General features: G+C 41.2%; 1 protein-coding gene across 2 annotated transcripts in view; it reads left to right on the top strand.

Moving 5' to 3' along the window:
* Window positions 1–13,724, top strand: part of tfg (trafficking from ER to golgi regulator) — a 119,386-nt gene that overhangs the window by 55,582 nt on the left and 50,080 nt on the right. For both annotated transcript variants that reach the window (XM_043701130.1, XM_043701129.1), the window contains exons 4-5: window positions 3,879–4,025; window positions 8,419–8,586. In XM_043701130.1, coding sequence (XP_043557065.1) covers window positions 3,879–4,025; window positions 8,419–8,586 — 315 coding nt within the window. The remainder of the gene's footprint in view (window positions 1–3,878; window positions 4,026–8,418; window positions 8,587–13,724) is intronic.

The following is a 13,724-nucleotide window of genomic DNA, read 5'->3' as shown; positions in this document are numbered from 1 at the left end:
TGTGGGACTTTATCAAAAGTTTTCTGAAAGTCCAGGTACACTACATCCACTGGATCTCCCTTGTCCATCTTCAGAGTTACATCCTCAAAAAATTCCAGATTAGTCAAGCATGATTTCCCCTTCATAAATCCATGCTGACTCTGACCTATCCTGTTACTACTATCCAGATGTGTCGTAATTTCATCCTTTACAATAGACTCCAGCATCTTTCCCACCACTGAGGTCAGACTAACTGGTCTATAATTTCCTGCTTTCTCTCTCCCACCTTTCTTAAAAAGTGGTATAACATTCGCCACCCTCCAATCCGCAGGAACCGATCCCGAATCTATCGAACTCTGGAAAATAATCGCCAACGCATCCATGATTTCTCGAGCCACCTCCTTCAGTACCCTGGGATATAGACCACCAGGCCCCGGGGACTTATCAACCTTCAGACCTAACGGTCTCTCCAACACCAATTCATGGCCAATATAAATTCTCTTAAGTTCAGGTCCTTCAGCCACTGTTACCTCAGGGAGATTGCTTGTGTCTTCCCCAGTTAACACAGATCTGAAGTACCAATTCAATTCTTCTGCCATTTTCTTTGCAATCATCAGCAGATTATCAATGTTCAGTATCACTCACGACTGCTCAGATATTCAAGCAGTCCTGTGTCCACATGCAGCAAGACATGGACAGATTTCACTGTGAAGCAATGACCATCTCCAACAAGTGACAATCTAACTATCTCTGCTTGGCATTCAATCGCTGAATCCATAAAAACATATAAGAACAGGGAAAGGCGGCACTGTGTTCATGTCACTGAATGTGGGGTTCAAATTCCAACATGGCAGCTCGTGGAATTTAAATTTAGTTAATAAAATTGGAATTAAGCTCATCTCCACAATGACCAGGAACCCACTATCGATTGTTTTTTTAAGAAGCCATTTGGTTCACTAATGCCCTTTAGGGGTGGAGATCTTCCATTCTTAGCTGGTTTGGCATAATTGTGACTCCTGAACCACAGCAATGTAATGAACTCTTAAATACCCTCTGAAATAACCTCTCAAAGCACATAGTTGTATTTCTTCACCACAAAGTTTGAAAGGAATGAAACCAGCTAGACCTCCCAGCATTGACATGAACATCTGCAATTTTGATAGCCAACCCTGCCCTTTTGACTCTGTGAAGTTCTCCTTGTTGTAACCCGGGGGCTAGTGCAAAATTTTGGAGAGTCTCCTCACAGACTAATTTAAAAAAAAGCATTCTAGCAAAGTTATATGTACAGAAATGTATCATAACAGGCCACCTTTACTATCCCTGGTATATGTTATCCCACTGACAGGGCAGACCTTCCAGACGTAGCATCGTGTAGTCATAGGAGCATGGTTAAGAGAGAGCTGACCTGAGAGTCCTCACCATTGACTCTGAACCCAATGAACATGAGGGGCATGGATAGGATAAATAGACAATGTCTTTTCCCTGGGGTGTGGAGTCTAGAACTAGAAGACATAGGTTTAGGGTGAGAGTGGGCAGAAACCAAAGGGGCAACTTTTCACACAGAAGGTGGTACATGTATGGAATGAGCTGCCAGAGGAAGTGGTGGAGGCTGATACGATTAGAGCATTTAAAAGGTATCTGAATGGGGAGATGAATAGGAAGGGTTTGGAAGGATATGGGCTGGGTGCTGGCAAGTGGGACTAGATTAGTTTGGGATATCTGGTTGGCATGGACGAGTTGGATCAAAGAGTCTGTTTCCATGCTGTACATCTCAATGACTCTAAGAAATGTAAGCAGAATTGAAGCATGTGTTTACTTTGCTTTCCTCTTTGCTAGTCTTTAGCCAGGTTGATGACTTTCTAGTGTGCACATTGCATCTGTGCTTTGATTAGACTTCAAGTTCATAGTCCTTTTCCACCTCATGTGCAACAAGACTTCATGTCTTCCAGCATCACAATATTAACCATACTTTTGTTTGTTCTGTGTGAAAAGTTAATTCTGTCACCACCAAATATCATTACTTAAGAACCGCTACTTCACCAGATTTCTCAGTCTAGAGTTGAGTGCACAAGACCAATGTCTCTGCACCAACTTTTCTTGTCAGGGAATTGTGAAAATTAGTTTTTGGTTCCAATTCCAAAAATTACCAATCTTAAATTGTTTGCACAGCCTATGTTGTGGAAAAACAACCCATTTTAATCAGAATTTTATAATAGATCCTCATTTATATTTAGTTCAATGCCTGTGGACTTCCAAGGTCAGAATGAATTATGGTGATGTGTTCAAGTTTGTAGATGAGAATTGGACACAAGTCTAATAAGCTATTGCACTGTTTTGCAAAAATTGATACTGCTTGCTATGTCATGAGTTATTTTCTGTATGTTTCAGTAGTAATGCTTTATGGAGAAATCTGTGGATTTACATTGTCCATTTTCTTTCTTGAGAATTAACTAGGTGTTCTCCTGTGGAAAGTCCCTCAACTTGTATATGTGAAAAATTCTGTACAAGGCATTTGTTTTCATATGGACTGTGATAATTAATCCCTTCCAAGAATTCTATGTTTTGATTTGCAATGTAATTTTCATAGTTAGAGTAGATGATTTCCATGTAGTAATACATAAGTAATTTAGAGACCTCCAGAGTAGAAGAGTTTAATTTTTGTGTCTATATTTCCAATTCAAAAGTGATACATTTACTCACAGTTTGTGCTCAATATTTAGTAGTCAATTCAATTTCACGTTAGGATTTGAGACAACAAACAAAAGATGACCAAATCATGACTAAAATGATTGGAGACTGTGACTGTTGTATAAAGAGAAATAAAATGTTTAATGTATTGTAGCATTTCTTCATGTTGTCTGCTTTCATGGTGGTGAAAAATAGGATTATCTTTTCTCCCTGAACCCAAATCCATGCCATAAAAATTGCAAAGTAACTTAAAACCCTTTTGTGAAGTTAAGAATGAATTCTTGCATTGGAAATAATGCAATAATAAATGCATGAAAGAGAATCGGCTTGCTTTGCACGGTTTCATATAGGTGGCTATGGACCTAGTGGAGGAGTGAGATCATCAGCCCTCTTATGTACTACATTGGGTTGAGATTAGATTAGATTCCCTACCAGTGTGGAAACCGGCCCTTAGGCCCTACACATCCACACCGACCCTCCGAAGAGTAACCCACCCAGACCCATTTTCCTCTGACTAATGCACCTAACACTATGGGCAATTTACCATGGCCAGTTCACTTGACCTGCACATCTTTGGACCGTGGGAGGAAACTGGAGCACCCAGAGGAAACCGGAGCACCTGGAGGAAACCCACGTAGACACGGGGAGAATGTGCAAACTCCACACAGACAGTCTGCCCAAGGTTAGAATCGATCCTGGGTCCCTGGCACTGTGAGGCAGCAGTGCTCACCACTGAGCCATCGTGCCGCCTGGTTGCACAGTCGGTTGAGCCTGATATGTGATGTTCTCTTGTTGTTGAATTGCTATTATTTTAATCTAATTATTTTAGGTGGGGGTGTGGGAAGAAGTATTTTCAGGTATACCAGTATGGATTCCCTTTGGTTTGTTGGTAGTTTTACATAGATTTGGATTGGGGTCCTTGGGAGAGTGATACTGTCTGCTGACATGTCAGAGTAAAGACTATACCACAACATAATATACTTAAATCAGGTTCCCTCCACAGCTTTGGTACTAAGCATGCATGTGCAATTTTATAAATGATAATTTTGAGATCTTGAAACATAATTCCTTTAATGCAGCTTAATCATGTTCAAATCCCAAAATCTGGAGTGTCAATAGGTAAATTTAACTATACCAATATTCCTTTTTTGTAATAAATGATGTACAGCACTATTAGTAATTTAATGAGACTTTTTTTATTTTTGTAATAGTTAATGGACAGCCACGACCATTGGAGTCTAATCAAGTTAAATATCTTCGTCGAGAACTAATAGAACTTCGGAATAAGGTGAACCGGCTGCTGGATAGCTTAGAGCCACCCGGTGAACCAGGTCTTTCTGCTAACATCCCTGAAACTGGTACGTAGAATTATTTGTGTTGTTTGTGCTTCTTTAAAGGAAATATCCTTTGTGTCAATATCTATAGCCGACAATCCGTGTGTCTTGTAAAAGCAGTACTTTGTTCCTTTTTCTTTTCATTGAATACATTAACACAAGCCTTATGGAAATCTGAAATATTTGATGGTTCTTATGTACCTTTTGTATTGAGAGTCTCAGATCTGCAAACGCAATCATGACTTTAACACCGTATAAAGTAGCAATTGAAGAATACAGTTTTAGTGCCAAGCAACATATCTGAATTCATTCACTGCTTCACATCATTCTAACAACTTCATACCCTGATAAAATAATAACGGCAAAATTGTGAGATGCACAATTAGATTTACGTTTAAACTGTTATCCAAGTGAAGTAGAAAGGATTTTATTTTCAAATAAAATTTGTGCATGTTCAGAAGGCACTCCAACATGTGGTAAGATCAGTTTTATTTGATAGATTGTCTCTTCCCCTTCAAATCACCATAGCTGGTTCTGTTACTTTTACCAAGTCTACACAAACTTTCAGAGGAGTATTTTGAGAAATATGTCCTTGCAGTGTTAACATTCTTTTTGGAATGAAAGAATCATTGAAATTGTTGCAATTAAATTGTGTAAATGGATTTGTTTTTTTATTTCTGCAGCTTTGAAAAATAGTCATCCTTTCAGAACAATACTCTTCGATTCTTACTCTTAATATATATTGATTTTGACAGCTGCATTATAGAACCTAAAATCAATTTAACTTGACTACTTTTTAAACAGTCAAAATGTGTGGCGGTGGAAAATCACAGCAGGTCAGCCTGCATCCAAGGAGCAGGAGAATCGATGTTTCGGGCATAAGCCCTTCATTAGGAATGCTGAAGAGCTTATGCTCATTCCTGATGAAGGGCTTATGCCTGAAACATCAATTCTCCTGCTCCTCGGATATTGCCTGACCTGCTGTGCTTTTCTACCGCTGCACATTTCAACTTGATCTCCAGCATCTGAAGTCCTCACTGTCTCCCACCTTTTAAACAGCAGAGGGAAAACATCTGTGTAGCTGTGCATTTTACCAAACATTGTAATACAACGAGAATGAGCAGCATATCTAATTTTATGGTTACTTTAAGCTTTAATCAAATTTTCTTTTTTTAATCTGTTTCAGTTGTCAGTTAATCTGAAAATTATAATTTCCTTTAATAAAAGCCGTAATCATATCAGCAAAAACTGATTTGCTTAAGCATATACTTCTGAGGAAATGCAAGGGTGCAGCAGAAAATGCTGCAAAACAGCATATCTAACCTTTGTAAAAGTTTTTCCTAAAGTTCACAAAAAAGGTTGCTAATTGAGTTTAAAGGATTAAAATGTCAAAGTATGTGTAAGAAATCAGCTCAAGGATGGGAAGTAATATTTTGTTATTGCTGTTGATGTCATAATAAGGGGCCATGCTGCTTCCAGGGTTGTCATTTTCAATTCTATGGTTTCTAATTTATAATACTGACATTGAGTCAGAAACACTCTACCAGTACCAAATCAACAGAGCAAATTAAACTTGAAAAAGCAGCCAATGACCTCCAAATAGAGTAAGTAGACAGAATGAGTACTAGGTGAAATTTAGTGCAGGTAAGTACAAGAATTGCATCTTTGGCTGGGAAAATGTAGTATACTTTCTTAAAAAAAAAACTGGCTGCTATTAGTACCCCTTGATGGTGCATTTCTTGGAAAGGGAAAATACTGAATCTTGATGAGGAAGTTTAGCTACTTAGCATATCCAATTACTGTAAGGCACAATTTAACAAACCGTATCAAATGATGAGCTATACTGCACAAACAGTACTGCACTTTAGCTTTAAGTTCTACACTGCTGTGGTTGAATCACATATTTAGTAGTGTATCCAATGTGTTGTTCCTAAGAAAAGACATGGAGGAGTGCCAGCCACTGATTAAAAATAATTGGGTACTGGTGGAAGCCTGGCATAGCTTTTAGTTGGGATCTCTATTGCTTGGATGAATATCTGATATGCAGTGATGATCAAATTATTTGTAAGTGGAGGGAAGGGAGGAACAGAGGAAGTCTGTGAGGGAAGCCACAGATGTGACTTTAACCCAACATCTTTGCATGGACCTATCCAATGAGAGTTGGGGAGACGATAAAATTGATCTGACTATTTCAAATTAATCTCTGTTGAAAGGAGTGATATGATTGCAGTTAGGAGAATATTGGACAATCAGGACATTTGTTGGGATAAAACAAAGAACAATACAGCACAGGAACAGGCCCTTCAGCCTCCAAGCCTGTGCCAACGCATTTTGCCCTTCCATCCTGTTCCCTTCCTATTCATGTGTTCATTCAGGTGCTGCTTGAATGCTGCCATTGTCTCTGCTTCCATCACCACCTCTGGCAGTACATTCCAAGCATTTGTCATTTGTGTGAGAAACTTGCCTCGCACATCTCTTTCAAACTGTCTCTTCCCCCCCACCGCATCTTGAATCTGTGTCCCCTAGTAATTGACCCCTCCACTATGGGAAAAAGCCTCATAGTTTCCACTCTGTCTATGCCATTCACAATCTTTTAAACTTCTATTAGTTCACCCCTCAACCTCCTGTGTACCAGTGAAAACAAATTCAGCCTATCCAAGCTTTTTTCATTGCTAAAATCCCCCATATCAGGCAACATCCTGGTAAACCTTCTCCAAAGCATCCACGTCCTTCTTCTGGTAGTGTGGTGACCAGAATTGTACACAATATTCCAAGTGTGGCCTCAAAGTTCTATAAAGCTGCAGTATAACTTGTCTTTCCTTACTCTCAATGTCCCTTCCAATGAAGGCAAGCCAAACTATAGGCCTTTTTTACTACCTTATTTACCTGTGGTGCCACCTTCTGTGATGGGCCGGCCCTTGACGTTCCAAAATACATCACCTCACATTTTTCTGGATTAAACTCCAAATGCCAATTTTCGGCCCATGCCTCCAACTGATCTATATCCTGCTTATCCTCTGGCAATCCTCCTCACTATCCGCAACTCCACCAATCTTTGTATCATCTCCAAACTCACTAATTAGACCAGTGACATTTTTCTCCAAATCATTTATGTAGATCATGAACAACAGAGATCCCAGCACTCATCCCTGTAGAACGCCACTAGTCACAGTCCTCTATTCCAATAAAGATCCCTCCACTGCTATCCTCTGGCTCCTGTGACTAAGCTTGCCAGCTTAGTCCTGTATCCAACTTGCCAGCTCACTCCTGATACCATGTGACTTCATCTTTTATACCAGTCTGCCACGAGGGACCTTGACAAAGGCTTTACTGAAGTCCATGTAGCTAACATCAACTGCTTTTCCCTCATCAATCATCTTCATCACCTGCTAAAAAAACTTGATTAAGTTAGTAAGGCATGTCCCTCCTGCCCCCAACACCACCACCACAAAACCATGCTGTCTATCGCTAATAAGTCCGTTTGCTTCGAAATGCATATAGATATTGTCCCTGAGAATTTTTTCCAATAATTATACCTACCACCAATGTGAGGCTCACAGTCCTGTAATTTCCAGTATTATCCCCGTTACCCTTCTTAAACAATGGAACAACATTGGGTATTCTCCAGTCCTCTGATCCCTCACCTGTGGCCAAAGAGGATACAAAGATGTCTGTCAGTGCTCCAGCAGTTTGCTCTCTTGCCTCCCTCAATACTCTGGGATAGATCCCATCAGAACCCAGGGATTTTTCTACCTTAATACTTTTTAAGATGCAAAACACCTCTTCCTTTTAAATAGCAACTTGGCTTAGAAATGCTCACTCCCTTCCCTGAGCTCATCCTCCACTAATTCCTTATTTTTGGTGAATACCAACACACAGTATTTGTTTAGGACCTCAGCTACCTCTTCTGACTCCATAAATAGATTCTCTCCTTTATCCTTAATTGGGCCAATCCTTTCCCTGACTATTCTCTTGCTTTTTATATCTGTGTAAAACACCTTGGGATTTTCCTTAATCCTGGTTACTAATGACTTTTCATGACCCCCTTTAGCCCTTCTAGTTCCTGCTGAAGTTCTATCCTACTTTCCTTATATACTTCAAGGGCCTCATCAGTTCCTATCCTCCGAGACCTTATGAATGTTTCCTTTCTCTTTTTGACCAAAGTCATAACATCCCTGGTCATTCAAGGTTCACGTAACTTGCCATACCTATAGTTTTTTCTTTGTTTTTCAGAGACCTGTCCACATGTCTTTTCTTTGACATCGAAACAACCAATTATTGATTTTCCTTAGTGCTAAATAATGTTTGTCTTTTTGTAAAGGCAGATGGGAAAACTATCTATTGTCTTTCAATATTTGAGTACCTTTTTTTTAAGTAAATAGTCAAAGCATCCTTTACATTTTGTACTTTGTAACAGATGCAGTTGATGGAAGAGATGGAAAGCCTTTGGCACCAGACTCTACAATTAAACAACCAGTTCCTGTTAGTGCTGCCAGCATGTCTGCCTTTGATCCTTTAAAAAATCAAGATGAAATCAACAAGAATGTAATGTCATCATTTGGCCTGACTGAAGACCAGGTTTCAGGTGGGTTTATTGGATTAGATTTAGGGTAGTAATTAAAAACAAAATTTACATTATAATCCCATAGTTTTGGCTTTACAAACATTAAGCCAGCTAAAGAAAATGATAAAAACTGCAAAATAATTTTCAAATTTAACTTTCATTGTATTGGATACTGAAAATATGTCCAGGTAGTTCCTGGATAACGCATGTTCAGGCAATGTGATTTGGCTCGAATGTCGCTGAAGAATTGAGCAACAGTATTTTTGAGAATGCTAGCCTCTGTTTGCAGTGGTGTGATTCCAGTGGGGATTGGTTCACGTGCTTCATTCTGCCCCTGTGCCGATGTCTGTGCTGAAATCTCCGCGCTATTCTGCACATACTCCGATGTCAGCTCTGGTCTTCGTGTCATACCACACATGGGCGATGTCCACCGTGGTCATCTTGCCGTACTGTGCATGCGCCAATGTCAACCCTGGTCTACATGTCATACCGCACATGTGCGATGTCCACTGTGGTCGTCTTGCTGTACTGTGCATGCGTCGATGTCAGCCCTGGTCTACATGTCATACTACACATGTGCGATGTCCACTGTGGTCGTCTTGCCGTACTGTGCATGCGTTGATGTCAGCCCTGGTCTTCGTGTCATATTGCACATGTGCGATGTCCACCGTGGTCGTCTTTCCGCACTGCACATGCTCCAATGTCAGCTGCCGATGGAGCAGCTTTCTGAGAGAGCTAGCAGCTTTCTTACATTCTTTAAGTGTAAAGTGTTAAATTTACTTTTGTTTCATTAATTATTTGGATTCCAACCTTCATTCTGGCTGTGCTGTACTTTGTTTTAGCCTTTTTTGGATGATTTTTGAGCGACTGTGAGTGATATTTTTGCTGGTCTGCCCCCAATCCCACTTTTCCCATTGGCCCAGTTGTTTATATTAAGCGGTATTCTATTAAGCGAGCTTTCACTGGACCACAGCTATGGCATTCAATGAGAACTACCTGTACTTTCTACAAATATCTGTTTATTCTTGTAAAATCTCTGTACCTCATTATTAGCTCTGTTATTTAGGGGCCTGCACCCTGTAAATCAGTTGCAAGTCCATGTCCCTCAGACAATATATTGTCTACACAACTGGAACTGTCTTTTTTTTGTTCATATGTTTAGTTACTATACAGAAATTAAATAAACAAACTAAAGCCTAAGAATTATGAACTGTGAACATTTTTATTGATTGAACATATGGAGAGATTGTGCTGGAGAAGTACATATGGTCCTTGAATTTATAGTGCTGGAATTTTTATTTCTGTGGCAATAAAATTTATGTTGCATTGATGTTTGAATGGCCAGTTGATCTTGTGGCCTCAAATTCCACTGTGGAAAACTTGGATCAGTTGGTGTAATCGTTCACTTATTCTCACCCTTGCTGCTACTTTTGTCTTGTGCAATTATTAAATTTGTCAGCTATGCCCCAAAAAACTGTTTGAGGGGATCTATGCCGAACCCCGAAATGGGATCAGGCAGAGGCTTTGCTGAAGTGCTGTCTAGAAACGTTTGTTAAAAACGATTCACAGCTGTCATTGTTTGCTGTGGAAAATGATCTGTAGTAGAATATGGTTAATTCAGTCACAAAACTGACCAGATTAGTTTTAGGTACAATTGTGTGAAGGTTTTCAAGGTATCCAAAAGAAAACGAGGGAGTAAGACAAAAGTTAGCAACTTACTTTGTAATTTATGTGGGATACATGAAAAGGGTCTGACTGCCATAGATCATAGAACATAGAAAAGTACAGCACAGAACAGGTCCTTCAGCCCACGATGTTGTGCTGAGGATTATTCCTAATCTAAAATAAAATAACCTAACCTACGCACCCTTCAATTCATGGCTGTCCATGTGCATGTCCAGCAGTCGCTTAAATGTCCCTAATGACTCTGCTTCCACCACCACTGCTGGCAATGCATTCGCAACTCTGTGGAAAGAACCTACCTCTGACGTCCCCTCTATACCTTCCTCCTAACACCTTAAAACTAACACCCTCGTGCCAGTCAATCCTGCCTTGGGGAAAAGTCTCTGGTGAACGACTCTATCCTTGCTCTCATTACCTTGTATACCTTGATCAGGTCACCTCTCTTCATTCTTCTCTCCCGAGAGAAAAGTCTGAGCTCAGTCAACCTCTCTTCGTAAGACAAGCCTTCCAGTTCATAGAACATAGAAAAGTACAGCACAGCATCCTGCTTAACCTTCTTTGCACACTCTCCCAAGCCTCCATACTTCCCCTATGATAGGGCGACCAGAACTGGACACAATATTCCAAATGTGGTCTCACCGGGGTTTTGTAGAGCTGCAGCAAAACCTCGTGGATCTTAAACGTGATCCTCCTGTTAATGAAAGCCAAAACACCATATGCTTTCTTAACAGCCCTATCTGCTTGGGTGGCAACTTTGAGGGATTTATGCAGTTGAAGACCAAGATCCCTCTGTTCTTCCACACTGCCAATAATCCTGTCTTTAATTTTATATTCAACATTCCAGTTCGACCTTCCAGAATGCATCACTTCACATTTATCCAGGTTGAGCTCCATCTGCCATTTCTCAGCCCAGCTCCTCATCCTGTCTGTGTTGTGCTGCAGCCTGCAGTAGCCCTCTATACTATCAACGGTACCTCCAACCTTTGTGTCATCTGCAAATTTACTAAACCAATCCTCAACCTCTTCATCCAAGTCGTTTATAAAAACTACAAAGAGCAGAAGCCCAAGAACAGAGTCCTGAAGGACCAGTCACCACTGACCTCTAGGCAGAATACTTTCCATCTACAACCACTCTCTGCCTTCTGTCAGCCAACCAATTCTGAATCCAGACAGCCAAATCTCCCTGTATCCCATACCTCCTGACTTTATGAATGAACCTACCATGGGGAACCTTATCAAATGCCTTGCTGAAGTCCATATACACCACATCCACTGATCGACCTTTGTCAACCTGTCTCGTCACCTCCTCAAAGAACTCAATAAGATTAGTGAGTCATGACCTGCCCCTCCCAAGGCCATGCTGAGTGCCTTTAATCACGCTATGCTTTTCCAAATAGTCATAAATCCTATCCCTCAGAATTCTTTCCAAAACCTTGCTGACCACAGATGTAAGACTGACTATGCCAGGGATTTCCCTATTCCCCTTCTTGAAAAGACGAACAAAATTTGCCTTCCTCCAATCCTCCAGTAAGACCTCTGTGGAGAGTGAGGAAGCAAAGATCTTTGCCAAAGGCTTAGCAACCTCCTTTCTCGCTTCCCGGAGCAACCTAGTGGGCGGCACGGTGGTGCAGTGGTTAGCACTGCTGCCTCACAGTGCCAGAGACCTGGGTTCAATTCCCACCTCAAACGACTGACTGACTGAATGTGTGGAGTTTGCACATTCTCCCCGTGTCTGCGTGGGTTTCCTCCGGGAACTCTGGTTTCCTCCCACAGTCCAAAAAATGTGCAGGTTAGATGAATTAGCCATGCTAAATTGCCCGTAGTGTTAGGTGCAGGGGTAAATGTAGGGGAATGGGTCTGGGTGAGTTGCACTTCGGCGGGTCGGTGTGGACTTGTTAGGCCGAAGGGCCTGTTTCCATACTGTAAGTAATCTAATCTAATCTTAAAAAAATCTGGTCTGGTCCTGGGGTCTTATCAATCTTAATGTTTGCCAAAATTTCCAGCACATCACCTTCATCAATCTTGATCTGTTTAAGCCTATTTCCCAGCTTCTCAAAGTTCTCATTCACAACAAGGTCCCTTTCCTTAGTGAAAACTGAAGCAAAAAACTCACATAGGGCTTCCCCTATCTGCTCAGATTCTACGCACAAGTTCCCTATGCTATCCCTGACCGGGCCTACCTTCTCCCTGATCGTTCTCTTATTCCTTATGTATGAGTAAAATGCCTTTTGGGTTCTCCCTAATCCTTCCCACCAAGCCTTTTTCGTGCCCCCTCCTGGCTCTCCTCAGTCCATTTCTGAGCTCCTTTCTAACAAACCTGTAATCCTGTAAAGCTGTGCTGGATCCTTGCTTCCTCCACCTTATGTAAGTTGCCTTCTTCCTTTTGACAAGAAGCTCCTCTGTTCTCGTCATCCAAGGCACCTTAATCTTACCCCTTCTTGCTTGTTTCCAAGGAGCACATTTGTGCATCACTCGCAACAACTGCTTCTTAAACAGTCTCCACACGTGTGTTGAGCCCTTTCTGTGGAACAATTGCTCCCAATCTGTACTTCCCAACTCTTGTCTGGTAGCGTCATAATTTCCTTTTCCCCAGTTGAATATATTTCCATGGTAACTGTTCCTTTCCCTCTCTTAAGGCTATGGTAAATGTGAGGCAGTTATGGTCACTGTCACCAAAGTGTTCTCCCACCACGAGATCTGACACCGTCCTGGCTCGTTGCAGAGCACCAAATCCAAAATGGCCTCTCCCCTCGTCGGCCTGTCTACATACTAAGTAAGGAAACCCTCCTGAACACACCTGACAAAAACTGGTCCATCCAAACCATCTGCACTAAAGAGGCTCCAGTCAATATTGGGAAAGTTAAAGTTGCCCATAACAACAACGTGGCTACATCTGCATTTTTCCAAATTCTGCTGGCCTATGAGTTCTTCGATCTCCCTACTGCTATTAGGGGGTCAGTAGAAAACTCCCATGAGGTGGCTGCTCCTTTGCTGTTCCTAACGTCCACCCCCATACTCAGCAAACAGATCTTCCTTGACAACCTTCGTTTCTGTAGCTGTGATGCACTCTCTGATTAGAAATGCCCCCCCCCTCCTCTTTTTCCACTCTCCCTGGTCTTTTTAAACGTTCTAAACCTTGGAACATCTAGCAATCATTCCTGCCCCTGTGAAACCCGTGTCTCCATTATGGCCACAACATCAACTTGTTAGCCATGTGCTAGCGAGTTACCTGACAATAATAAAACAAAGACTTGGGAACGCTGAAAATCTGAAACAAAACAGAAATAGCTGGAGAAACTCAGGGCTGGCAGCATCAAACATTCTGAAGAAGGGTCACTGAACCAGTAGTATTAACTTTGCTTTTTCTCCACAGATGCTGCTAGACTTTGAGTTTCTCTTGCAATTTCTGTTTTTTTTATCTAAAAATAATGATCTTTTTCATTCTTGCCGTTCTTAAGTAGCATCTGGGAGCTCCG

Source organism: Chiloscyllium plagiosum, chromosome 12 (assembly GCF_004010195.1).
Source record: "Chiloscyllium plagiosum isolate BGI_BamShark_2017 chromosome 12, ASM401019v2, whole genome shotgun sequence".
NCBI lineage: Eukaryota > Metazoa > Chordata > Chondrichthyes > Orectolobiformes > Hemiscylliidae > Chiloscyllium > Chiloscyllium plagiosum.
Note: the sequence above shows the minus strand (reverse complement) of the source record. Positions and strands in the feature narration are given on the sequence as shown.